The sequence below is a fragment of the Syngnathoides biaculeatus genome, chromosome 13 (assembly GCF_019802595.1).
Source record: "Syngnathoides biaculeatus isolate LvHL_M chromosome 13, ASM1980259v1, whole genome shotgun sequence".
Taxonomy (NCBI): domain Eukaryota; kingdom Metazoa; phylum Chordata; class Actinopteri; order Syngnathiformes; family Syngnathidae; genus Syngnathoides; species Syngnathoides biaculeatus.
Window position 1 is genome coordinate 1,582,166 of NC_084652.1, and position 27,698 is coordinate 1,609,863.

The 27,698-nt window shown below is 45.2% G+C and overlaps 1 protein-coding gene across 1 annotated transcript; it reads right to left on the reverse strand.

Moving 5' to 3' along the window:
• Positions 1-4,225: 4,225 nt before the first annotated feature.
• On the reverse strand, positions 4,226-26,010 carry LOC133511385 (BMP/retinoic acid-inducible neural-specific protein 3-like). Its single transcript, XM_061840262.1, has 9 exons — positions 25,579-26,010; positions 25,434-25,499; positions 25,044-25,347; positions 16,848-17,050; positions 14,145-14,338; positions 12,304-12,409; positions 11,053-11,289; positions 9,126-9,348; positions 4,226-5,509 (listed from the first exon to the last, which is right to left on the reverse strand). Exons 3-9 carry the CDS (start codon positions 25,313-25,315, stop codon positions 4,378-4,380), a joined length of 2,367 nt encoding a protein of 788 aa, XP_061696246.1. The 5' UTR covers positions 25,316-25,347; positions 25,434-25,499; positions 25,579-26,010; the 3' UTR covers positions 4,226-4,377.
• Between the last annotated feature and the right edge of the window lie 1,688 nt (positions 26,011-27,698).

Consider the following 27,698-nt stretch of genomic DNA (forward strand, 5'->3'; position numbering starts at 1 on the left):
AACACAACGCAACGAACTGGAAAATGACAAAACCTCCAACTTAAATGCCTGTCAAATTACAGTCCCAATGTGAAACAGCTGTGACTGGTGACAGGTTGCCTGGCCACGCCCCTCTTGGCAGTGGCCATGCCTTGCTCATGACAGGAAATAGTTGAAATGGATGCTCAGTGCGCACTGTTATGTGCACCCCGGTTTACATAACACACACACAAAAAAAAAAAAACTACAATCACAGTTCTAATAAAAAACAACACAAAACACAATAAATACAATGAGAAACATCATCATGACCTCATCTCCATTTGACTGCTTCATGCAATTTGATCAAATTTTACACTGACTTTCAAACACAATCGAAGTAAACCATCCATCCATTTTCCAAGCCGCTTATCCTCACAAGGGTCGTGGGAGTGCTCGGAGCCTATCCCAGTTATCACGTCAGCAGCATCAAAATGCGCCTTTTGGCAGTTTTCGTCGTCTCGTCGTCGCCCCCCCCCCTTAACGCGGGCTATCTAGGTGGCGCTCAAGCATCATCGGCATCTCCACAAACGTTTTCCCCTTCATCGAGCCCCCAGCATGCTTATTAAACAGACACTCCCATTAGTCAAGCTCATGTTTCCTCCGAGACTCACGCAACTGCCAACCCAAAGCAGCCGCTTATCACTCAGCCTCCGCGCCCGTGTTCGAGTGTACAGTCCAAGCGGGCATGTGCGCATCAGCTGCTCGAGCGCATTTAAAACTGCTGCCCTCAAATAAACCCCCCGTGTGGACGTCCGCTTTTTAACCAAACGGCCACGTTTTTCCTCTCCGGTGTGTTGGATGTATCGAACAGTGAAGGACTACGCCCGGAATCCATTAGTTTCTCGTAGACACATGCAAATCCTTCAGGTGCCGGATGGTTATTGGAGTGTACGGCAGTGTAAGTGGACCTCGTTCAACACAGGAAGTGTTCTGAAGGTGCCGTTCGATGCGCACTTCTCCGCATGTCGTATCACTTTTGAGGTCCACGTCAACGAGCATTCACGCCTTTTTCCCCAAAGAATTGAGCTCCGGCCCGTCAAAAATAGAACCAATGTGCAGAATGTGTTGAAAACATCACCGCTTGGAAATTCAGACTTGAAATGTTCACAGGACGGGTCACGGCACCTGGTGTGACGGCGCTGTTGCTCACGGCTCTAAAAATTCCGCGTCTTCGGGATGAGCCCGTGAAATTCCGCATCCGGGCTTCAGCTGTTATGCAGTGATTAGTCAAGAAGCGGACATTTTTGTACCAATTAAAGCTTCGGTACTTTTGCCGAATGAATGTTTCTGTCCGGTTCTAACGGAAAATGGGGATCCCGGTTGTTATTTAAAAGCGACTCTAATTGGTTTGCAGCTGTTACTTGCCCGTTTTAAGAGAATGTATGTTAAAAGTAAAATATGGCTTGTACAGATCAAATATACTTTGTAGTAAATTCAACAATTAGGCTGGACTTACACTACCGAGGTCTCATAGCTCAGCGGTAAGAGCGTTGGTTTGGTAAACCAGGGGTTGTGAGTTCGTATCTCACTGGGGGCCTCAAGACCCCAAGAGGGGTTGCGTCAGGAAGGGTAATCCGGCGTAAAAAAAAAAAAACTGTCCCAAACAAACAAATATGTGCGTTCATCTGAGATGTTACTCTCTGGCAACCCCTAACGGGACAAGCCGAAAGAAACTTTAGGCTGGATTTACACTCGACGACTGAAGTGACAGAATTACGGAGCATGTGAATTAGTAAAATTTGGGATCACAATCAGGCCTCTTTCAAATGAGGACCCAAATTTTGAAAACTGGAGATGTGTTCATCATTAAGTAAGTCGAGGTAGTCCAGTGGAGTAATACTGAGGCTGAGTGGACGCCAAGAAAATATATTTGCTTTACTTATCTCTTATGGTTTGTATACAGTACTGCGTTTATACCTGTTACCTACGCAAAACCCAAACAAACACATCAAAATTTACATCCAAAAGCGCTCTGGTGGGCATTGATTGCAGAGCCAACTGTATTTTGGGACCATAAAACAATGTAAAACACACATATCTTCGCCTCGGGCTGCACCGGAGCTGAGTACACCACTGTAAAATCGCCCCTGCAAGGCAGTCGAATTTTGCCACGTTATTCTTGACGTCCATCCCAAATATTTTGGCGGTAGAATTCCAAAATGCAGTTTCAAAATCCTGACCACGTTAGCCGATATTTGTGTTTATAGCCCGGGGGGGGAAAAAAAAAAAAAAACAACGTTCTCAAAAGTGCTCAATACTTATCAATGTTTCAGGACAAATGTTGCCTGCCCAACCACACCTCCTCTTTCTCCTCTTATTGTTTCCATTTATTCTTTCCGTCAGTAGCGCATGCACGACATATCTCAAATTAAAATACATACGAAGCTCTTTTGTATTCACCGTGAGCAATAGCGCGAGAGCTTTAATCTGCGGGCAAGCATGTTGGGTGAATCTTGATGAAGCTTTGTCTTTGCTCTTCAGATGCAAAGATCTGATTCACTGCCGGCGGCTGCTCTGTACTGACGGCCCCTGGGGGATTTAAGCTAATTTCCCTTTGGGTCCAAGTCGCTCTTGTCCCTCCAACACCATCCGAGAGGACTATCCTCGTCGGCGATACCTAGCTTACCACTGCTGTTTGATGCCGGTCATGTCTCACTGCCCACCGAGCTCATCTATCACAGTAAGTGTGAATGGCAGACAGGGACGGCAGAGGATCAGGGGAGGGCTGCTTCCAACCCTCCCCCGCTCCAACTATATACTTAGTAATCTTTGCCAAGGCTATTCCCTAAAAGCAGAATGGAGACCTTGTATTCTGAAGCTCCAGATGGGAGACAAAAAAAAAAAAGCGAAAAAACCAAAAAGAAAAAACCATCAACGGCACACACGACAGCGGCTTTCCAGTGGAGTCCATGATAAAAACGCCAGACTGCTCATATGTTGATGCCTGCCGGAGCAGCGTTGGACTGAAAATGGTCGTAACTTTTAATGGTCAACGTTTAAACAAAATTATTCCCATTTTTTTTTCTACTATTTAAGGTGATTTTAACCCAATAAAACATCTTCACGAGAACGTTATCTTTGTCATCGCCATGGCAACCCACAGATCACCTTAGTCGTCCGCAACATTGGTCGGAAAGATGTTGCGCAAAGTGCGTAAACAGGTTTGCCACAGGGGTGAAGAACGCATTTAGAACCAAAACGATGAATTGCAGCACACCAGAACAAAAGTCCGACTCGGAAGCTAAAGAATCCCCCCCCCCAAAGCTCCAATCTAAATGATTGGATTTGATTGAAATGTCACAAACGAGGCCGCCGTCTTGCATTTCTTAATTGAGAAATTCTATTCAGTGAATCTGGACTTTCAGGAATTCTTGTGTATTTTGTCTTCTTTTTTTGCTCTCACTTTTCCTTCAAATGTGAAACTCATCTCCCACATCCCAAAAACGTGCATTCATTGTGAGTGCCACTGTTGTCAGTCTCCATGTGCCCCGGCTGGCAACCAGTTCAGGTTGAACCCTGCCTCCTGCCCCTTGACAGCTGGGATAGGCTCCGGATCGTGATGAGTGGCTCGGAAAATGGATGGATGTTATGGTTTCTTCTTGTGTTTCCAGTCAGCTCTTAATGCCGGTTTTCATCGGTCTGCCTGGCGCCTTGTGTACACCAATCAGCTCCTTCAGGCGCCGTGTTATGTTCAAGTGTGCCTCGTTGTCTCTTCAGTCATTTAGTCATTGGTTTGCTGTTTTTTTTCCAGTTGGTCTCACCAGTAAAATGTCAAATGCTATGGGTCCTCTGTCTCCCCTTAATACATTTTTTTTTGTTTGCGTTGTTATTTTGGATCTTGATATTTGGACCATATCAGTGATCGTTTGCGTTAACACCTGATTTCGTCACTGCATATTTCCCTGTAAACCATCAAGCTAGAGTTTTGCATTTGTTTCAGCAGATTGTGGTCATTTCTTTATATTTGACTTCATGACAGGAGGCGGACCTTGGAACAAAACCTAAAAACCCGGTTGCGAAGAGTCCGGACCGGAACATTCTGCAGCTTTTGTTCCTGGGCTGTCAAATCGAATTGTATTGAATCCCTTCACATGGTGTGCATGGAATTGATTGAGTGTTCTTGTTGTCTGTCGCTATTTAACACCAATGAGAAGCATAGGCTTGAAACCAAAGCTTTAAACATCTTTTATTCATAAAACTACATTGACATAAGCATCATTTTTATTTGCGCACAGTTTAGGTATGTACACCAAAGCCTTGAACAATGTACCATTCACTTGACAACAAATGGATCCAGCAGAAAGAGGATGCAAGCCCGAACGTGGCAAGAAAATACAAAACAGAAAACGGGAGCCTTTAGCTACATAGTTTAGTCGCCTCATACTCTGTGTAGTTTGGTTGTCTGGCACTGAAAGCCTGCAGGGCAGTGAGGATCCTGGTCACGTCCGCACTGGAGAGTTTAAGTCTGTGGCGGAGCAGACAGGCAAAAAGGTCCACGTGGGGGGCCCCTGGAGGCGAGAGGCGGTTTACCCTGTAGCGCAGCTCCACCAGCTGCAACAGAGCCGAGTCCTGGGATCCCTGAGTGTACGGGTAGTCTATCTGCAGAATCAAGTCTTGGATCGCCTCAGGGTCAAAATGCGTGCTGTATCCAAACAGCTGCATGCTGTTCACTTTCATGTAACCTATGTTGTTGGGTGTCGAGTCTGTCGGCTCCAGAGCCTCGTAGTCCACCGAAGTGTTCTTGGATCCTATCGACATGCCCTCCTTGATTCGACTCCTCAGGTAAAAATGCACCGTCTCAAAAAAGCTCTTCCACCTGTTTCCAAGAGACAACGTCCAGTTGTAGCAGTCCATGGGAATGTCCAATTTGGTCCGCTCCCAGTCAGGGTAGCCATGTTGGCCTATAGGCATTGTCCAGCTCTCCGAATGGCTGCCCCCAAAAGGGTTCACGAAGAGCGAAAAAGCCGGCTCAAGCGTGCTGTTCCTGGTGAGGCAAAACTGCAGGGACAGTCCGAGGAGCACGTGAACTCGATTAGATTTCACCCGGTTGCTCTTCAGGGTCAGTAGCATTCGCTTCCTCCACGACGGGTCGAACCAATTGTTGATCCGCACGTCGTTGCTTACAAACACCGCGTGCAGAGTGATGCGCCGGTCGCGTCGCCGAAGAAGGTAGCGAAGCTCCGTGTCGTGCAAGTCTTGGTCACTCTCCAAACCCAGGTACGGGTCGGTGGGGTCGGGCACGGCGTGCCTGCAGGCTCCCTGGTTGAGGGTGAAGCCGGGATTGCAGCTGGAGCATCGTGTGCGATTCTCAGCGGAGCAAGCTGAACAGCGAGATCCAGCCCCCACGGAGCACGGGATGAGGCCTTGGCAAGGCGGCTGACTGTAGGGGCAGGAACATCTGCGGCTCTCAGCGTTGTAGACACCCACTTGGTTGTTCTCGCTGCAGTACAAGATGGAGAGCGTGTAGCTCAACCAGGAGTGCAGAGACCTAGGATAGAATCACATCTTGTCAGGGTTTGATTTGCATTTCGCATTCTTGTTTATCTTTTCTGCCTGAAAACAATCTCATTTAGGAGATTACAGAGAAGCGCCTTTGCATTTTAATGCATGACATATTGGATAATTACGCCATATCCTGACAGGAGAATCATGTTTTCAGAGAAGAAGCCGGAGAGTGTGGAGTTTCTTCCGTTTGCCATTCCTAGCAGTTTTCTTGACCCACTTGGGGGGCATAAAGGATCTTTAGGAGTGGGCACAGAATGTTTTTTTTAAGCAATTACGAGCTCTTAAAGGACCTGTGGTTGTTCGAATGCAAAGGGAAAGAAATTGAAAAGTCAATTTCACCCTTCTGTTTTTCACTGGGAAGGACCAACTGTGGAATATAAAAATTGCCAACAGAAGCATTACGTGGTGGGACAGTGATACGTTCTTCAGCAGCTGACGATAAGGACTTTTTTTGGTACAACACATTTTGGTACAAAAGAGTTATTAGCGCATTTCACTGCCTGAACAGTCCCTCTAAATTACAAGGGCCATTGGTCTCTTTTTAGATTTTGATTAGAATAATACAGCCCCCATTTTGCAAATAAAAGACAGATTTCAGAGACTGAAAAAGAGAAACAACAGATATGCGGGCAAAGACAGAAATACCCCTGTCTTTTTTTACTGTAGTTATTTATATTACTATATGATACATCACATGAAAAAAATGTTTACATTCGCAATATGACGTAAACATCCAAACACATGGTATACATGTTTCACAGGAATGCAAAACAATAACAGAAACAGATGTATCGACTGACCCAAAACCAATACCGTCTTTATTTTATCTCACAAGCACACAGTGTGTAATAAACAAAAATAATTGGATTTCAGACCGAGGTGGGCAGTGTCGAAATTTGACTAGTAATCCGACGGGCTGTGCAATTTCACGAGTTTTCCGTCCAGAAACCGTAACCAACGGGGACTGCAGTCACGACCACAGTGGCCGAGATAAGCTGCTAAACGCGAGCGTCGGGGTGAGATCTACTGTATGCTGAAACAGCAGCTGGAACAGGAACAGGAGGAGATAGAGCAGTAATGGATAGCGACAAAATAGCCGCAGTTGAAGTTCTTGAAAAATGGTAAACAGTAAATGGACTGCATTTATTGAGCACCTTTCCAACGTCAGACTACTCTGAGTGCTTTTACAGTGTTCACTCAGTCCCGCAATAATGCTTAATACTGCCTGGCACGGAAATAAAGTATATGGCTCATTTACGCACTCGTGTCACAGCGTGAGCTGCACCTGTCGCCATTAGTATCTGGCTCAGGGCTGCTTTCACAGAATTTGGGAAGGAACTGGGAATTGAACCAGGAATTTTTTTTAGGTAGTTGGCAACCAAGTAAAGTGTTCCTCTGACGTGTTTGTGGGGGGGGGGGGGGGGGGGTAAACAAAACAATATTGTTAGCAGGACTAAGAATGAGGTATCTGACAAACCTTTTAAGAAACTTGCAGGATGGAGAATTTCTCAAGTCTGTTCTGCACCTTAAATGAGATATTTTTCAATTGCGCTGCCGTCGGTTTGAACCCACTAAAGACAGGATATTGCATTTTCCACGCTGACACGGTATCGCCAAGAAGGGAATTCGATGACATTGGAATCAGCATCTAGTGTGGAGTACGTCAGAGAGCAGTACTGCTTCATATAGAGCTCGTGCGTGTGACATCACCGTTTTCACGGCGCCGTATTGCCGGTCAAACACAGCTGCTTGACATTGTGGTAGACATTGAACCAGGGGAGAATATTTTCTATACCCGAGACCTGTTGTTCTGTCGGTTGTCACAACAGACGAGACAGATATTATTCAAAGAGATCATTCTATGGAATACCAGCTGAAAAGACCAGAAAAGATTGATGGATTTCGGCAATGAAACATGGCGGATGGTGCCCAACCAAAATACACACACGCCTGTGTAGCCATCGCTTCATATCAGGTAGGAATTATTCTTATTAATCTCAAATTACTGAAAAGTATTTATAATGCCAAGTTGGCTCATTTGAGAACAATGCATGTTAAAATAAACTGTCTGTCGCAGAGGTTTACGGAGGTTAAGTGGAGACGCAATCGCTTCCGTGTACGTTCCTTGGAGACGACTCCGTCCTCTTTTTTTTTTTTTTTTTCCTCAGTCATAATTAATGAATGCAAGTTTGTGTAAAACCAGGGGTCATTTATTTAAATATTGGCATTTGTATTGAATACTAGCTGAAAAGATGGATGGATTCCGGCAAAGGTTAACGTGTCGCCAAACACACTTCCGCGTTCATGAGCCGTCAAAACTACGTGGGATTTATTCCTGATGAGAACAGATCCAGCAACTAAGTATTCGTATGCGTCCAGACTTTTCTACGCTTTCAAACGTTTCCGTGTAAATCTCGACGACTCACTCACCAGATCCATGTGTAGATCCAGTTGTCCAAAACGAGCAGAAGCTGGTTAACAGTCCAAATTCTTAGCGGCGAAAACATCGACTTTGGGATTAAAAATGGGTCCTCTATGCCGAGTTTATCAAATTTTTCCACGTATCGTCGTTTATTTTCCCCTTCTAAATGTCTAACGGTATCCGACAAGACTCTGGGAGTCGTGCTACAAGACATATTTCCATGTCGTCTCCAACCGACTTAGCATTGAGCAATGCTCAGCCTGACCGGCAATATGGCGAGGTAAACAAAAGTCATGTGACTTGATGACGTTGGTGCACGAGCTCTATACAACAATGCGGGAATGGGGAAAGAGAAGGATCTTAAGGCTAATTGTAAAAGGAATGAAATGCCACATCAAGAAACTCATAGTACTATTGAAAAAAAAAAAAAAAAACACCCAAAAATGTGTGATTCACATGAAGGCAAATTAATGCAGTTTCTCTCAGGCTAATGCATCATAATGAGCCGTTTGGCTGAGAGCAGCTGTGAAAAAGTCACAGATGAACAGCAATCAGGTATTTGAAGCTTTTGGTGGCTTTGGAGTCCCACGGAGCGCCAAATGGCTCGCAGTCATGCAAAAGGCTGTATTTTTGCGGCCACCGCTAACCAGTGCACACTAGGGGAAATGTTTTCGGACGGAATAATGAGGAAGTTAAGACGGTAAACCACTTGGAGTTCCCTCAAGGTGTAAAAGTGAAAATTTGTTTTTTACTGACCGTTTGTGGCATGGTATCAGACACCTGCCTTCCACTGTTAAACACGTAAAAATAACTTTATAAAATAATAGAATCATAAAATTTACTCTGTCATCTGCCGTTAGGCTTGTCACCACGCGGGTGGCGGGCCTGCCCCTGCCACCTTCGGGCGAGAGACAGACGGCTATCTTTGGAAAGATCTGGCCACACTGCTAAATAACGGGATAAAAAGCCGTCTGGTCACATCTGTACATCTGACCGTGTTTCAGTCGTACACGGGTGGGTGGGAGAAAAATAGCAACTGGATATCAAGCCTTTCAAAAAATGTAATCAAATATAAATACTAGATTGTGTAAAAGCAGTCATGGTGTAGCTTGGCAGCGCCTTGTTTTTTTTTAGCCGAGTTTTGAAAAATTGCACTTGTGCTTGTTTTGCATCTCACCTGGGCCTCTGCAGGACGATTTTGGGCTGTTTACGGCACCTCTTGCTGAGGCTAAAGAGCTTGTTGACGGCGCGGCGAGCCTTGGTGAAGAGCTGCTGGCTGCTGGTCTCCAGTTGCCTGTAGCGCTGGAGGAGGCTGGCATCTGTCCTCCACAAGTGTTCCACAACAGATGTGTTGAGGGCGTAATGTGTTGGCAGGTTTCCAACAAAGCTTTGGAATTGCTCTGCAAGGAGAGAAACGGATCAAGGTGCAAACTCCGCTCATGGCTATTATCCAGGTCTGAACTGAAATACCGACGAGTCCTCATTGTTTGTCCCACAAAGTCAAACAGCTCAAGTGGAATGTTAACAGAAATATGCCAAGAGAGCTTATAAGTATGTATTTTTTGAAAGTTGGGAATCGCTGATCTTATCAGCATGCCAAAGAATAAATGGCTTTCATGTTTGATTGCTGTCTCCAGCTTTCAATAATGTCAAAGAAGTTGCTGCCATGAGATTAATCAGGAAAAAAAGTTTCTGAAAGGTTAACTCTTTTTATTTAACGCATCAAAAAAAACATGGAAAAAAATCAACTGTGAGTCATTTTTACTGCTCTTCTCTCGACAAAGTGGTTGAAGGAAGTTGTGAATGAGTTTTTTTGTACATCCACTTTGTTAGTTTTGCGGTTCAAATCGGGTCTCTGGCCTTGCTGTGCAGACGTTGGACGTCCTCCCTGCTTACGTCACTAAATTGTCCTTTCGAAATTCCAACGTTTAACTTATTGTTTAAGTGGAGTTTTTGTTATTAGTTGTTTTTTTCAGTGCTGCAGACGATGGATATTATACTGCTGACTTTGGGCGAGTGGCGTGGTGTACCCGAAAATGATTCTATTCACACTGAAGGATAATTTCGTCTCATTTCATTATTCTCTAAGAATCATGTTTTCGGAATGGATTTACTGGGCAAGTACAGGAAGAAGACGCAAACACGTTAGAGAAAGGCCAGAGTTGGGATTTGAACCCTCACCTTCAGAGCTGTGAGGTGGATGTGGAAATGAACATACTCCCTAAAATCCAAATATTTTCTTTCATGTGATCTTGAATCACAGTGGAGGGATGGAATCACCTTACTTTTGAAGTTACGCCTTTTTATTCGAGCCCCAAAACAGATTAGATCAGATTTTCTGCAAACCTCTCCGTAAATTGCTCGGTAAATGCCAGTTGAGGCCGCTAATCCAATCAGGGACAGGTATGTTGCGCTTATCGTAATGATAGCTTTGTTTCGCTATATTAGCATTATTGGGTTGTGGGACGCAAGCTGTGCTTTTGTTTTACCGGCGGAGCGTTTATTTGTACACAAAGCCGATTTGCTCAATGCAAAACTTTGGGAAATTACAAAATGAGGACAAAGTGAGGACGACGGGGATTCTTCGTCGAGGTCACACAATCAATTAGCGAGCTGGACGCTGTTACGGGTACATTAACGACTCCCGGTGATAAGCACAGTCATGTTTTGACTGCAGTGGTGCGGTCGTGACTTTATCAAAGATGCTCTGATTGAATTAGTCTAATAATTAAATTCCTCCAATCGTGACTCACGGCAACATTTTGCAGGAGGAAAATGACTTTGAACGTCAAGTCCAGGCTCAGACACCTACGAAGAACTGCGTGCTGAGCTCTGACACTTTGAGTGGCAGATCTTTTGATTCAGACTGACAACCTTTGGCGGCAAAGCAAAAGTTCAGAACAGGAACAAGACATGACTTTTCTGTTCAGGTTAGCACTCAAGTGCTAAGATAGGCTGTTGCTCTGCTTTCGGAGAACGACAGCCGAAAGTTCAGAAGCATTTCGAGTGATAGTGCTCCCGCCGCAGCTTTCCGATGGCACTCGTCGCGTTGACATTCGCGCACTATTCCTAAGGGCAACCATAAATTGCAACCCGTGACTCACCGGATGCCTCAAACTCCTCGTTGGTCCGCCTCCAGGCGTCTCTGATGCGCACTAGGTTGTTTTCCAGAGTGTCCAGGTCATCGTGAGGACAGTTACACTGAGGAAATTCCACGCTGCACTCACACCAGCATTCGCCGTTTTGGCACATGAAATGACCCTCGGATTTACAGCCAATGTAGTTGAGAGCCGCCTGAATGAAGCGGCTCTGCAAGTAGCTCGGGAGGACGACCTGCAGCCCTGCGGAGCGTGAAAGACACACCAAGGCAATTACGACGCCGCCCTGTGAAAGATAGCGAATGAGGCTGCTTCCAAGAATTATCATCAGCAAATCGCATGACACCTCTGACAAACTAATTGTGTGGTTACCGCCAGGATGATGGATTTTATTTTTCTGCACCCTCTACTTATGGCCAACCACTACGCGACACTACTTCACTGGATGCTCCTCTATTAAATGTCACCCGGGCACACAAGTTTCTTTGGAGGCCGTCTTATTCACGCCATCCTGCTTCTAGAAATTCTCTCTGAAAGGGACAAGGTTCTGCTGAAATAGTCTCCCGAAAAATTGATCTAGGTCACGTTCAAACTTGCAGGTGTGTTAGCAGAATTACATCAACGGCGGCTTCTGAAGGCAAAGGGTACACTGAGTACATTAAAAAAAAAAAAAAAAAAACTTCAGCTGAGCTCCAAAAGCCCGAATCCAGCCCAACGGGAGTGTTGACAGTTTCAAGCGGCATTACAACAGCATACACTCAAAATTATGCGCAGTTGGAGTCTGAAAGAAATCCGAATGCCGGCATATTTGACGCTCGCTCCAAATGTAAAATTTGTCCTAATTTGGGTCACTCATAAATTAATTTACCTCCGTAGATGCGATCTCCTCATAACCTGGCATCATCTTTAATACTACTCGGGGTACTCAATTACCACGTTCCTGAAGCAAGACTGGACCCGGTGGCACTCGAGATAAATAATCAAAGCGTAGTGTTTCTCACACCGCGCAGGTGGGCAAATTTGCCGTGGAATTGCTGTGCCTCGCCGGCCTGGATGTTTTAATAAGATATACATTATCGTCCCCCTTTTGGTATTTTCTTTTGTCGTTCAGCTCAACAACTCTCAGGATTCGCATCGTTTCTGAAGGGTCCGTACGCAATTGCGCCCACGGTGACCTCGTGGAATGCTATAATATGCAATACAGTAAATAAAGGTGTCAAGATATTCATCCCATGACAAAATGGAGCATTTTCGTACCTTGCAGCTGGACCTTGTTCTCCGGACTGTGAACGAGTACAGAGCTGACGGTGTCCAGATTGTCATAGTTGCTGCAACCGAGTGGCCCGGTTCTAGTTTCGGTCACCTGCAAACATTTACAATAAAATAAGATTTGTTTTTTTGCAAGTGAAAAGGGAAACAACTAGATTTTTAAGCTCATCAGCCACCTTGACATTCAACGGTTGATTGACTTTGCTCGTCGTTCTAAGGAACCTTAAATAGGGCATTTTGTAGCTCGAATCCCATTTGAATGCGAGTCACTGTGAAGCGATCCTGAAAAGGTCTTCAATTTACAAGCTTCTAGTCCTCAGAGAGAAGCATTAGAGAGAGGAAATCCACTTTGCTCTGACCACCTAACGTCGGACTGATTTGCTCCTAACTTCATTCCTCCTCCAGTAATTGACCCCGCTGTTAAATTTACAAGTTTGAAAAGACAAATCTGCAGAGGTTTAACTTACAACTCCTTCCTGGCTTGCGCCATTGAAGGATTCTAATGAAAGGATATCAACGGCGGCTTCTCTTTTAACATCCCTCATAAAACGCGATATTCATTCCCCCTCGGCTCCCTTCTTCCTCCTCGGATGTGGCACGAACGTGAGACAGCCGGCCTGCGGAATTAATAGGCTGAAATCTGGAATCGATCAAGCCGACGGATGACGGTAGGAAGATGTTTGTGGGGTGGCACTTGTCTTCATCAGCAGCTACTCACTTGAGCATCTACGTTCTCCCCTCAGGCTGATGGATGCGTCGGCTCTAATAGCTACTTTAGATGTTAAAACGGATGATTGGTGTTTCATTGTGAGGCCTTGAAACTGCTGCACTGGTCCACTCCTCTTAAGCCTCCCTTTGGGCTTGGCAGGCCCGCATGCAGTCTATTCATTTGAATTACACAATGAAGTATTGCTTTCAATGTTACACTCAACTATTGTGCCATACATTTATGGGATTGATCTGACAAACGTTAAGCGAAATGCAGGATAAATCTCCGAGTTGCACGCAGTACCGCAGCGTAACCTGCGCACATAAGTGTCCATCTCACCTGATTGAACGTTTAAAGGAATTGTTTCACTTAAGAGCGAAGCTGACAGTCCCTCAAAGGTGCTTTTGTCCGCACTCTTCGGAAACCTCAAGGTCTTTTGCGCGGACATCGGCTCAACGCTTTCACTGGTTTCATATCTATTTGCAACTTTTTAAGGACGCTCGGACGCCCACATTTCGCATTGAATCACAAGCGTGCATGCGTACGCTCACAACTTGAGCACAAGAGTGGCATTGAAAATGCTTGCTTTAGGCGTCTAAAATGTAATGCCTTACTTTGACTGACACCGCCTGCGAGGGGATTAAGGTGAAGGTCTCTTAGGGTCTTGCGGAAGCCTGCCAAGGTTACTTGTTTGCAACTGCAATATGTCACACACAGTGTGAAGCGTTTCTCATGGTTCTTCCTTCTGATTTCGCTAAATAAGATAACCTACAGATTAAAAACACCTCTCTGAAAAAAAAAATATGAAGCACAGCTGCAAGGACCGCATTGAAAATAATCACAACTTTCTTTTTTAAATGACCATTTTTTTTGTTGTTCTCTTTTCGGTGTCCTACTACATCACGCCGTACATCATGTTTTGAACGGGGAATATCATGTTGAAGCATATGATGGGGAAGGATTCAGAATTTAAAAGAACACTGAGCAGTTTGCGTCATCCGTGCAGCGATTAAGCCGGACAGCGGGCCAGCGGGCCAGCTGGCCAGCTGGCCCGAGGCAGTGCAGATGAGCAGCCCCATCGCCCGACACGTCTCTCGGTTTTTTTTTTTTTTAAACGCACCCGTATGGCGGCCGAGGCGATCTGGAGGTGGTGCAGCCTGCGCAGGGTACTCTCCCGTTCAGTGAAGTAGGAAGCGGCGAGCTGGTGGAGCGCCTCCAGCGTCGTGTTGTTGCTTTTACTGCCTTCGGCCCCCGCCACCGAAGATTCCTGACCCAGCTTCCTTTTGTCCACAAATATGGTTAAGGACTCTTCCCCTGGTGACAGTCACAGGGAGCGAGTGCGAGCTTCATTAGCTCTGATAGAGCGACGCTAATCACCTTTCATTAGTGTCGCTGCGTGTTAGACTGAAAAGTAGTAATGAAGTACTGTGAAGGAACTGAAGGTTTGGATGAATTGGGGGAAACGCGTAGACGAGGAACAGATCGTTTATCATAATTAATCGCAGTCATTGCAGCGTTATCGTGATGTCATATTTCTCGCTATCGGTGGTACCGATGCAAACGGAGCTATCCCAAACTACGATGGACGTGTACAACAACAATAATAAAAAACATCTTTGATAAGAATGGCACTGTCGCTGTCTTTTCTGTTTAAACGTGTAATGACATGACTCCCCTCACTAGTGCCGCATCAAAAATGAGGTTTGGATTATGCGTGAACATTGTTTTGAACACATGAAATAACTTGCAAACTACTCCAGCAGTCTTCTTCTTTTCCTTTCGGCTTTTCCCTTTAGGGATCGCCACAGCGTGTCATCTTTTTCCATCTAAGCCCATCTCGTGGATCTTCCTCTCTAACACCGACTGTCCTCATGTCCTCCCTCAGAGCATCCATCAAACTTTTCTTTGGTCTTCCTCTCTCTCGCTCTTTTGCCTGGCAGCTCCATCCTCGGCACCCTTCTACCAATATGAGTATACTCTCTCGCCTCTGGACATGTCCAAACCATCGGAGTCTGCTCTCTCTAACCTTGTCTGCAAAACATCCAACTTTGGCTGTCCCTCTAATGAGCTCATTTCTAATCCTAGCCAAGCTGTTCACTCCCAGCGAGAACCTCAACATTTTCATTTCTGCTACCACCAGTTCTGCTTCCTGTTGTCTCTTCAGTCCCATCGTCTCTAATCCGTACATCATGGCCGGCATCACCACTGTTTTATAAACTTTGCCCTTCATCCTAGCGGAGACTCTTCTGTCACATAGAACACCAGACACCTTCCGCCAGCTGTTCCACCCCGCTTGGACTCGTTTCTTCACTTCTTTACCACGCTCACCATTGCTCTGTATTGTTGACCCCAAGTATTTGAAGTCATCCACCCTCGCCATCTCTTCTCCTTGGAGCTTCACTCCTCCTCCTCCGCCCCTCTCATTCATGCACATATATTCGGTTTTACTTCGGCTAATCTTCATTCCTCTCCTTTCCTTTCCAGTGCGTGCCTCTGTTTTCTAATTGTTCCTCCACCTGCTTTCTGCTTTCACCGCAGATCACAATATCATCTGCGAACATTGTAGTCCAAGGGGATTCCAGTCTAACCTCATCTATCAGCCTATCCATTACTACCGCAAACAGAAAGGGGCTCAGCGCGGATCCCTGATGCAAACTACTAAAGCAGTACAATGACAAAATGGCCTATTCACCAAAGGTCCAAATAATCTCAGTCCATTTTTCTCCAGTACTACTTGTCATGTTCAGGGTTCTGGAAAGGTGAAGTTTACCCAAGCGGACTTTAGATAAGCGGGGGGCGAAACCCAGGACAAGTCCCCAGTCAATTACAAGCCGCAGATACTTTACATAAACTCCTGTGTGAAATTGCATTACTCAGTATAGTGGTTGAGTTTGAGTGAAATATGTGTAGATGACATATTTTATACATGCACTCTTGGCGCGTCACACTTCCGCTTAAATGTGAGTTCAGGATGTATTTGGTGGAGTGACGGCATCTCCCTCTAAGCTGGACTGAGTAAATGCCTGCCAAAGCGATAATTAACGATTAATGAGCATGCCATTGAAATTCAATTCTAATCCACAGCACTCCACTACATTATTTGACAGCAGTGCCAAATGCGTAATTAAATGACCAAATGCATGCCAACTAGCGTGACCTCTGATGCACACCAGAATGTACACACACACACTCACAGACTGGGACCGCATACAGCTGGTATTTACCAAGACTGAGACAGGCTTAGTTACATCCTTATTATACCAAACAAACACCTTGAACAAATGTAAAGGTCAAAAGTGTTCAAATTCTGCCCAAAGTTTGAGTTCTAGTGAAATCTGATTTCAAGTATCTTGTGGCTATTAAGAAAGCCAGAAAAAAAAAATCAGTAAATTGTGTCAGACATTACATTGATTTGCTGTTTTCTTCTCACAGGTTATGAAAACCATATTCCTGATCTCATTTTTAAGATACACTCTCTAATACTGTTTGGAAAGGAACCTGCTAGCTTCTAGCATTCTCTGGAATATTCCACTGAACTGAAAATGTATAACAACTCTTCAGTTAGCTAAAATTGGAGTGCAAAGATTCTAATTATTTACCATTTGTGACAAGCCATTTCTGGGAAATCTTCAATAAGAGAAAATAGCAGTGTCGGTTTTGTCTGACGCAAGACCAAAAATCTGGATCGTTTTCTTCACTCGTGAAAACAAACTACTACAAGAAAAAAACGGCAAAAAAAACGATCAACTGACAATGGCATTACTTGCTTTGGTGTTGGAATGTACCATACAGTAAAAGGTCTGAGGTCTGTGTTTGAGCGTACCTCCCAGGGTGGCAGAGAGGAGGAGGTGGGTGCCATATTTTTTGATTAGACTCTCGGTAATTGCGGGCAGGGTCGGCCGCCTTCCCAGCTGCCGGACGGTGTGCACGAATTCGGGGTCGAGGGGCAAATCGAGACCGCGACTGCCGCCGAGACTGTCCCGTTTCTCCACCGCCAGGCTGCTGACCTTCCATCGACCAAACTCCCTGGAAACACAAACACATTTTCTTACTTGGATGTGGCCTACGGGGCCGTTTGTCACCTATGAGTCACTCCGTGAAGTCAGCGCTATACAGAGGTCACCGTAGGTGCCAGACGGTTTTCTTTTATAACGGTACTTCTATATTTCTCACCCACCATCTTTCCAAATCGAGTTAATAACAAAGTGCGAGGTTTTGCTATCAGGATTCTTCCTGGCAGGGTGCGAGACTTTCACGTACATTTCAAATTAGCTTGCTGCCGAATGGAGTGTAATCGGTTTAACGAAGTCAAATTTGACACTAGATGAGGAATGTAAAGTGACGGTAATGGACACGATCTCGACCCCCCCGTGAGTGTGAGGACTCGCGTTTGGACGCAGACACCTTGAACGTGTCTCTTTAACCCGTCAGTCTAAAAGCAGCAAACAACAAAAGAACTGTCGTAATTCAATCTGTGTCGACGCTATTTTACCATTGTGAGATTTTATGTATATTGCCCCCCCTCCCCTTTTGCTACTTGATTTTCTTGTCCAAATTGCAGTGTACTATTGTCGAAATAATGCTTCAGAGGATGGAGAAACGGTCCGTTTCAATTCAGTTAAATGCATTTCAACGTTATTGATACGGCGCCAAATTAAAGCAGAAGTTGTCTCACACGCGGAGCAGGTCTCAAAGCACACTCTGTGATTATTAACAGGTCGGTTGAAACCCACATGAGCAAGCGTTGGTAGAACAAGGCAAAGGAAAACTCCCCGCTGGGGAAGAAATTCTGAGCCTACGAGACCCAGACAGATGGGGGTCTACAACCTGCGGTTTCAGACCTGCATGTGGCTTCTTCATATATATATCAGATTTGGCTCTCGGTGACTTGGGGAAATAAATAACCAAACCTTCATTTGAAATGGATTTCAAATGTAATTCTGAATTTGAAGATGATAGTTGCTCTTGTCACAATTAAAAAAGCGCGTTTGTTCATCTCACTGGACATATGCATCCACCACCTGCCAGACTACACAAATTAGACCTGGCATTTAAGTTTTGAATGTGTCGTCGGGATTTGCCAGTTCGTTGCATTTGCGGTACTGCATTTTGGGATACTCCGCTAATGTGCGTAAGTTCGCTAGTTTTGTGTACAGAATCCACTTGTTATGTTTTTTTGTTCAAGTGTCAAGTGTTGCCTCATAGTCATCGGACCTTGCTTCATGTTTTTGGGATCTTGCCTATTGCCTAGCGTTTTTGTGCTTCTGTCTATTTTGGACTGCTTACATGTGTATGATCTTAGCCTGAAAGAAAAACCACCCTCAACGCTATGCCTTTGCCCGGGAGTCCTGCATTTGGGTCCAGCCCCCTGCCTCATGCCCATGACACACTGCGGTGTGTGAACGGACATTAAAATATAATACATGGAACTATATGTGAGAAAAGAAATACAAGAATGACATATGGTGTCCATCGACGCCTGACGGCTGTGGCAATTAAATGTTCTAATTCAACATACTGTAATTCCTCTCTATTTTTGTTCCACGTTTGAATCTAGTTCTCGTACTTCCTTCTATAAATGTCAGCGGTGCAAATGCAGACATCAGGTGGTAGACATCAAAGTCAATATAAACTTTCAAGTTGCGGCAAAGTCTTCAGGCACTTTACCAATCACTTGATGAGTTGAGAGTCTGTGTGCATAAAAGCATTTTCCGTCCTTTTTGACAATTTTGCGTGTATCATGTACAAATACTGTAAGTACTGCATATGTCTTACTCTCCCGAGTGTGATGGAAAATGACAAGACATCATCAACTCGTCAACCGACTGATCAGCTGTGTGAAGTCTTTGCACCAACTTAAAAGTTTTTTTCATGTACTTTGATTTCTACCATCTGAATACTGGATTTACACTGCTAACATTTGTGGTACGATTCAAAGAGCGTTGGCTTCAAGCGTGGGCCAAAAATAGAGGGATTTTAGCCGAACTCTTTGATAGCCACTGTGCAATAATTAATATTTAACTCAATCTACCCATCCAACATGAAAGTAATAAATAAGCCTTGGGCAAATTAATAATAACAAAATAATAATATTTAAAAAGATATATATATATATATATATATATATATATTGCTTACTTTAAAATTGAATACAATATAATGTAGGATTTGATACAAAATAATGTCGTGCAAAAAGGCTAAAAAGTGAGTTGAGTAATTTTATTTTGTTTCTAAAGCAAGCGGTCTGTACCTTTAAGCTTATTTTTGGATTTGGAAAAAAAAAAAACAAACGATTGATTTTCTTGGGTTTTATCTCTTCCAGTCAAGCATAGGCAGATGAGACGCAGGTAAATTAGCATGCAGTCATCATTCGGCATCAGAAGCGAGACCCTGTCTGGATTTTCCAGCTTAACGTTGATTACTGAGTACTGCTGTGATTGTGGGAGCGTGGCATCAAAAATAAGTGAAGTCAAATTGTTCATCTGTCTAGTCAACAAATCACGCTTAAGCTAAACCTTTCTAATGGAGTAGCACAGACCCTTCTAGAAAAGCTTGGAAGAAAATTGATTAGTCGTGTCAGTCGGTCCAGATGGCAAAAACTCTCAAATGTTCATTAGATCATGCTTTGTTCGCTTAGAGATATAAAAGCACCTTCAATTGAGATAAAGACCACATGAGTCCAATTAGTCAAAGTATCATCAGAAGGTGATACTAATAGATCTTGAAAAATCGTCTTTGGAGGGGAAACAAGGCCGGACCAATGGCTTGCCTCGAAATGGGTTCACTGGAAATATTTACTAATCCAAGTTTGGCATTTATAAGAGCAGCAGAAAGGTGGCCGCAAGCTCCTTGAGCAAAATGCCAGTTACAGACATGTACTGCAACAGCACCTTAACCCTTTCTAAATAGTCTCATCTTAATAGCTGATAACTTGCTGTCACGATATATTGTCACGGACCATCGGTGCAGGGCTGCACCCAAATGCAGGACTCCGAGACGCGAGCATGATGTCAGGGTCATTCACGGCGTAAGTAGTCAGAGAAGGCAGAGGCACAAAACGCTAAGCGTAGGCAGGATCCGAAAACGTGAAGCAAGGTCTGATGACGAGGAGACAAACTAGGAAACATGAACTAGGACTTGACTATGACTATGAAACAGAAACTAAGAACGGGCCTAAACTGTGGTGGCACAGAAACGCTGTGACGAGGAGAGCTCAACACTACACTATTCTCAGTGGTGGAGATTCAAACTGTCAGTGAATGCAACTCATTGACTCAGGGCCAATGCCAGTGGCAAAAACTCCAACTTAAATGGCCGTCTAATTGCAGTCGCAATGTGAAACGGTTGTGAGCGGTGACAGGCGTCACCGCCCAGAGCAGTGGCCTGGCCACGCCCCTCTTGGCAGTGGCCAAGTCCTGCTCATGACATAGATACACATTAAAAGATGCGAGGCTCTTCCTCAGAATTTAGTCTCTTTCTCTATGTCATGTGATTGTCTTTATCTCCGATGATTCAGGTCACGGTAAGCTGCAAAAGTGGAATGGTGGCAGCTGGACTCGTGTGTTAAATTGATGTTTTTCCTCGTCTTCCAAATGCGTTCAATGTTTTGTGCAATTATACTATTGGCTGAAGATATGACAGCTGCATCTTGGAGCCAGAATGCCCCAAATCCTGTCTTTCAGAAGCACGTGTCGTGGCAAAAAGGATTTGCTTTTTCTCGCCTGAACCGCAAAAGGGTTAATTGAGAAAAACAAGAGTGTGGCTATGTCGGAGAATGTCACATTCGATTCATCAATGGCGGGACACGCCTGTTGTTGCGTGTGTGCCACTTACGATAAGCAGTTTTGCTAAAGCGCCTCCAAATAACTGACTCGTTGTGACACAATAATCCCGCAATTTTTATTGTCGGCCGGAAAATACACATAAAAATATACGATTTTGTCGGGAAGACAGGCAATTGGTGCATATTAGAATGAGTTGTTTTTGCCTTTCTGCGTAAACTGGAATTGCTTCGCCAATGTTGTCGCCCATCCATCCAACTCGCATGTCACAAAAAGTGCAGTTTTGACGAGATCGCGTCAAGACACAGCCTCAGCCGGCATTTCGCTATCTGCCGCCCTCATCGAGTCAAATCAGTGACCGAGCGCTCTCGGCTCTAATTGGGGATTGTACGAGTGCCCCCCCCCCCCCCCCCCCGGGAATGAGCATCCCAGTGGGCGGGCTTTCTGCTTCGATTGCTGCATTCACCGCAGTATTACCACCTGTGTGCGCGGAGTTTAAGCGAGGCTTGAAAACATAACGCTGCAACTGAACAAGTCTCTTGGAGGCAAATGTCAATGGCTGAAAATCGGTCACGGTACAGTATTGTACTCCTCCCACTGTGCCGCTAGGTGCTTGCTCTGTGTAACAAGTTCTCCTTCCGGGAGGCAATCGCCGCCGTGAGGAAATAATTGGGGAAGCAGGACAATGTGAATGGAGTGCGCCATTACGGCCAATCGTTATTACGAGCGGACGGGCCGCACCTCAGACGGACAGATGGGCGTTGTAGACTTTTTTTTTTTTTTTTTTGCCAGCTATTCCATCAGTAGGCACATATGGCAACCAGGGAATTGTTTGCTGTAGGAATGTACTCCATCCTGAACATGACAGATTATTACATGCAGTGTGAGCAATCAATTGTGGCGAAAGCACGTGAGCAGAGAGAGAAAAAAGCGAAACGGGAGCACATCCAAAGAGCAACTAGACCAAGTAATCACTGGCGCTCGGCGAGTTGTCCGTCACAGATGTCAGAAAGGTTGCAGCGAAGCGTTAGCCCCGAGCTAGCTTCGTATCAGTTGCTCGGTCAGGAGAAATCTATATAGTGGTTTAGTCATCCTTTAGGGTATTCCAAGGTATTTTTTCCAGGTGCATGCTCCAACTGTAAAAGTCAAGTGTTGCTACAACGAAAACCTTTGAGGATACTACCCAGGTACAGTAAATTTCTTGGGAGTACATAACTCCCTCTTTATGATTTAAAGAAACAAGATGTGTCCATAATGTCCCTACTGTGTTCCATATTATCATTAAATACTCAAGTTACATAAGCTTCAGAGTTTGAATTTTTTTTCCATATTTTTGGGAATATAATTCTGCTGATTTATAGCATGATTATCTTGCGAACACAATGGAAACTGCGGAGGTTTCGAGAAAATCGTGGCGCTGTCAAGTCATTTGTGTGTGACTCAGAGAGCGTATTAAAGACGGTTTTGGTCAGGTGCAGGCATCGCGTTTGGAGAGCAGCTGTTCAAAAGCCCCCGACGAGCAGAAAAGCAGGTATTTGAAGGCGGGTGTCACCGGAGCCGCAAGAAAGCTTTCAATATTTGAGCCTCCGAAGACATTAAGATGAATTTCGGCCACCACTGAGCTCCACTTCACAAGGAGAAATGTTTACAGGCCTGACACGAAGAGTCGTTTTCAAACAGGTTAAATATGTGATGAATGTCATTTGGATGGCCGAGTTCTGGGTGGTTGCTGGACGCCAAGCGTGACCCTGATGCCATCCTGCTAGTCTGTTTCCGGTGCCCTTGAGCATGGCGATGTTCCCACTCCCCCCCGCTCATGAAGAGCAGCATCGCTTGCTCGCCCCTTTCGCCCTGACATCTCTCTTGCAGGCAAGCGTGGGCGTGGCGGGCAAATCAAAAATATAGCCAGTATTGTGCAGCTTGCATTTTACCCTTGAATGATTGGAACCAGGGCTGACGTGATATTTTTTTTTAAACCTGTGAGATATGTGATATGATTTAATGCAGGATCAGTGTTAGGAGAGTTCATTTTCAACACAACATACTTCAAAGTTCAGTTTATTCTTCCAAAAATGAACTAGTTTTGTTCATAGATCATCATTAAAAATCTTCAACTGAGTTTGGTGTTCCAAAAAAAAAAAAACCATGTAGTCATTCACTAGTTCAGTTTTTTCATTTCATTTTCCCGTTGTCGCCACCCATTTGGTCCGCACTTGCAGCCAGCTGCAACTTTCACCCCACTATCTCGAAAACAAGGGGACAAATTTGTTGAGAGACCGGTCTTTTTTCGAAGGAGGAATTCAGACACAAACAGGAGTTACGTCCTCGCTGTGCAAAAAAACAAAAAAAATACGCAACACATGATGATGGGAAGGCTGGCTAAACGACATTGATAACTGCATTATTCATAGCTCTTTCCGGCGAAACAACATGCATTCTGATACAAATAATCGTTTCCAAAGTGATCCATTTTTAGAATTCGTGTGGGGCCTTACAAAAGAACACATTCACTCCCATTTCTTGTAGTGTCCCTGAACACACCTCGCTCATTGCTGCCACGTGCCTGCCGAGTTTCATTCTGAAGAGTGAAATAGGAAATGTAGCAGGAGTACATTCTTTCTATTAGCATGTCCAAACGGGTTCCTTTTCTTATTTTTACCACTGAGTCACGATACTTCGGAAGACCAGCGTTGTTTGTCACAACACCCGCGTTGTACATCGCGATGACAATGCTCGGCCTTCAAGGCACTCAAAGGTGTAAAAAGACCCGCTGAAAAATACGTGGAGTTTGTAACTAAGGATTTTACGTCACAGGTTAAAAAAAAAAAAAAAAAACAAAGTCGGAAGAAAGAACTGAACCTTCTGCTGCGAAATATTAACCATGCCAAGACAACGCGTCATCCCCACACTGCACAAAATAGCATTTGCGATTTAGCTTTAGCTGCGAAGGGAAGGAATGGCGAAAGCAAGTCCACATTTCATCCTGTGGCCTCAACCCGATGGAGAACCTGTGTAGCGTCCCTAATTGTTTACTTTTGAAAATGAACAACAATGGCATTTGCTTAATTATATGGATTGCAGTGTATAAGTGATTGCAACGGACACATTACTGGATAATGTTGTAATAATGACTAATGGTTCATGGTTTTCGGTTTACAATCCGAAACCAGTCATCAATGGTCATATTATTCCCAGTCAACACGCTATCAACACGTTTGGAAGAAAGGTATTATACCGTTGACACGTGGTAGTAGTTCAGACCTCGCATCCATCCATTTTCTTCACCGCTTATCCTCACGAGGGTCGCGGGGAATGCTGGAGCCTATCCCAGCTGTCAACGGGCAGGAGGCGGGTGACACCCTGAACCGGTTGCCGGCCAATCGCAGAGCACATCGAGACAAACAGCCACACTCACAATCACACCTCGGGGCAATTTAGAGTGTCCAATTAACGGTGCATGTTTTTGGAATGTGGGAGGAAACCGGACTGCCCGGAGGAAACCCACACTCCACACAGGCGAGTCTGGGATTGAATCCAGGACCTCAGAACTGTGAGGCCAACGCTTTACCAGCAGAGCAACCACCGTGCCGCCTGAGACCCAGCAGTCAATGCAAATTGCAAATGACGAGAAAAAAAAAAAAAAAAAAGATGAAAAGATTCCACTGGCCTTAAAGAGTCATTTCGTTCATTCAAAAGACAAGACAAGAACCATCAAACACAGTTTTCCAGGGAAATTGTTTGAATCCAGAAGGGCTTACTTGGCTCAGGAAGTTGAGTTGAGCCGTGAACCAAAAAAAAAAAAAGTCAATCAATTAAGTGTAAATCAACGAAATGAATAAAAACTAGAAGAGCAAAAAAAAAAATCAGCAACAGCACTTGAGGAACTCATCGAACTCCCTTCTTGAACGAGGTTTTTTTGGTTTGTTTGTTTTTTTTGCGTGCATTGTGATCACAGCGTGTCGCACGAGTGAAAGTTTCTTTCTTGTTCTTTTTCGGTGGGAATATGCGAAGGCAGGTTGGCCGGATTTCACAAATCCGAGTGTTGGCAGGTGCAATACCTCGGAGGGCAAACCTGAGAGTGGGCAGCCTTTCAGTCCATCTCCACAGCAGCTGCCTTCCCTGATTAATTCCACTCTGCTTTTCAGTGCCATGTTAAGTGAAAGGAGAAATCACAGCCGCATACTGTGCACTGCCCCAAAATACATCAATTATACATCACACAAAAACGCCACTCTCACCTGTAGATCTTGTATCTGGTACTAAAGCCCTGCTGGTGTCTCTCCGCGGCCTCCGTGAACTCCACCGATTGCTGGAAAGGTCCTTTATCCGACAGAAGCCACGCGAGCGAGCCAGCCAAGGAGCCGCCGGTCGGTCCGGCGGTCCCGGCGTCCGCGTCCGCGGCCGCTGCGGCCCGTGGGGTCCGGCAGCAGCAGCAACAGAGCCAGAGGCCGAGGGCTGCGCTGGTCCATAGCAGAGACAGCCGCTTATGACTGGTCCTCTGACAGCTCATGCTTCACCCAACGACACCTCATTCTCTCTGGGCTGGAAGCGTTGGAAGAAAGAAAATAAACCAGAACTCTACTGACAATTTTTGAAAGAACAACGAATCGGCGTTTGATTGTACTCACCCGACTTGGCAATTAGGACCAAATGATGCACTTTTTAGGAGGTAAAAGCTCTGAATCCAGTTGTTCCTGAACGCGGATGGGACAAAGGCACTGAAATCGCAACGAGCTCTTCTTCCTCTCAACTTGATCGCGGCTCCTGCTCAACTTTGTCACGGGAATGCGGAACCCGAGCATCCGCGCGTCCTCCGCTCGTCAAGTCGCAAACACGCACTTCATTTTCCGAGGTCCGAGCGGCCGGCCGTCGTCGTCGTCGTCGTCGTCGTCGTCCCCGCGCGAGTCCCGTACGGCGCTGACCGCTGCTCTGAAAGCTCTCGTTTTGCTTTTTCTTCCTCTTTTCAAGGAAAACGCTGCGTGCACACTGCTGCAGCAGCTGTTCTCCACCTCCTCCTCCTCTTCCTCCCTGTGCTGTGTGAGCTGCTTGGTGAATGAGCGGCTGCTTCAACACAGAGAGCTTTTTCTCCTCACCTTACCCCCTCCCCTCCCCACCCCACCCGCTCCTCTCTCCCCGAGCCAGCGAGGGAGCGGGTGATGTGTACAGTCTCGGTGGATTGCAGTTCTTAGGACAGCGGGATGATAAGCATCAGGAACGCTTCTATCACTCAACACCGCCTTCACGCGATTCATCCTCATTATTTGGGATCGCAGCGTGTTCCACGTGCACAGAAATGTGTTAAAATGAGTCTTATAATAGGCTCATTATCTCTTCTATTTTTCCATTTTATTGTCCGGTGCCACAGCTTTACTGCCGAGGGCCTGCATGAGTAAAGACGCCTCATACGAGGATGACATGCCCACTGCTGGATTTACCGGTGAAAGTAATTACTGGTCATTATCAGGCGGCGGGTTTCATGACACATTCGGGTAATCAGCGCATTTAGTTCAACACTTGCAAGCTCAGTAATTTCTCGTCTCCATCTTTTTCATTTGGGATTTTTTTTAAAGTCAAGGTTAGGTCAATCTGTGCAAAAAAAAAAAAAAAAAAAAAAAAAAGCTAAAATAAAACCTTGGCTGCTGAGAAAGTGTCGATTCTATCTGGAATGGTCTCATCCCCGCCCCTCCTAGATGGAGATGGTGTAAGACAGCTGTAGGGGCAGGTGGGTGTGCAGATATTTTCACCTTCCTTGTCGCAACATCACTCAACAAATCTCTCAGACGGGTGAAGCTTAAAGATATAATAAACCACGCCGCCTTACACTTGCAAACAAAGATGGAAGAGGCAGCTTAGATAAAACAATTGTGACAACATGACCCCTTTATTGTTTGTTCATACTGCACTGTAATTGCCTTTTGATGTCACAGGCAGGTAGTAAAGTAGTGCTATTGTTTAAATGGCGCACACCAAAACTGAGACCAGGCGTGTTTTTCCAGCAAATAACGTCAGGTGAGCAAAAAGCAGCTTTCTTGGGAACGTCATCCCCAAGAGCATTTGCGAAGTCGCTGAAGTCGGACGAGAAGGCCGGGCCAACATTACTCTCGCTCTGCTCAACGTCGCAATCAGGCCGATTGTATGTTCCCCCCCCGACCGTTATATTGTCCAAAGTCAGCCTTATCCATCAGTCTGACGCCTGATGAAAAGTGTGAATTTCAGTGTCGCGTGGCTGAGTGCTTCCAGCTGCTACAAAAGATGCCGTGCACCGATCTTGGGCACTCAAAGCGCCCGTTCTGCGATTGTTTGAAAGTCTGCCACTACAATGGCCGTTTGTTTGCTAAGTGAAAACTGAAATTCACTAGAATTAAAATAAATGGACAAGATAATCACAGTTACATGCTGGGTTTTGTCGGGGACATTTTTAATGGCGCAGGTTGTATGATTAGACAATTTTGTTGTTTATCCGGGCTCCTCTTTTGATGCACGTTTTAGGACGTTTTAATCAAACCGGAGTTCATTTTCCTCCTTGGTGCATTTGTGTGATCGGGTGTGCGCTCAGTAATCAGACTCCGGTGAGGACCAAATCAACCGCGGCGCTCTTTCTTTCAATTTGGCGTCCGCGGCGCTCCAAACAAACTCCGCTGTGGTTCAGTTGGGGCGACAAAGGGACTGAACATTCCTGAAACGCTTGGTGACGAAATGGAAGTGCCAAGCAAACACTTCTTCTCTTTGGTGTCTTTCTGTGTCGCTGTGCGTCTTCTTTTCGCCGCATGAATGATGACAGCGTTTTTTTTTTTTTTTATTGCTCTTGACTATTTGTTGATATCCTGTGGGCTAGCCGATTTTCCCAGTTATTGAAGTTATCAAGAATGGACAGCTTTATGGTCTGTTTCACC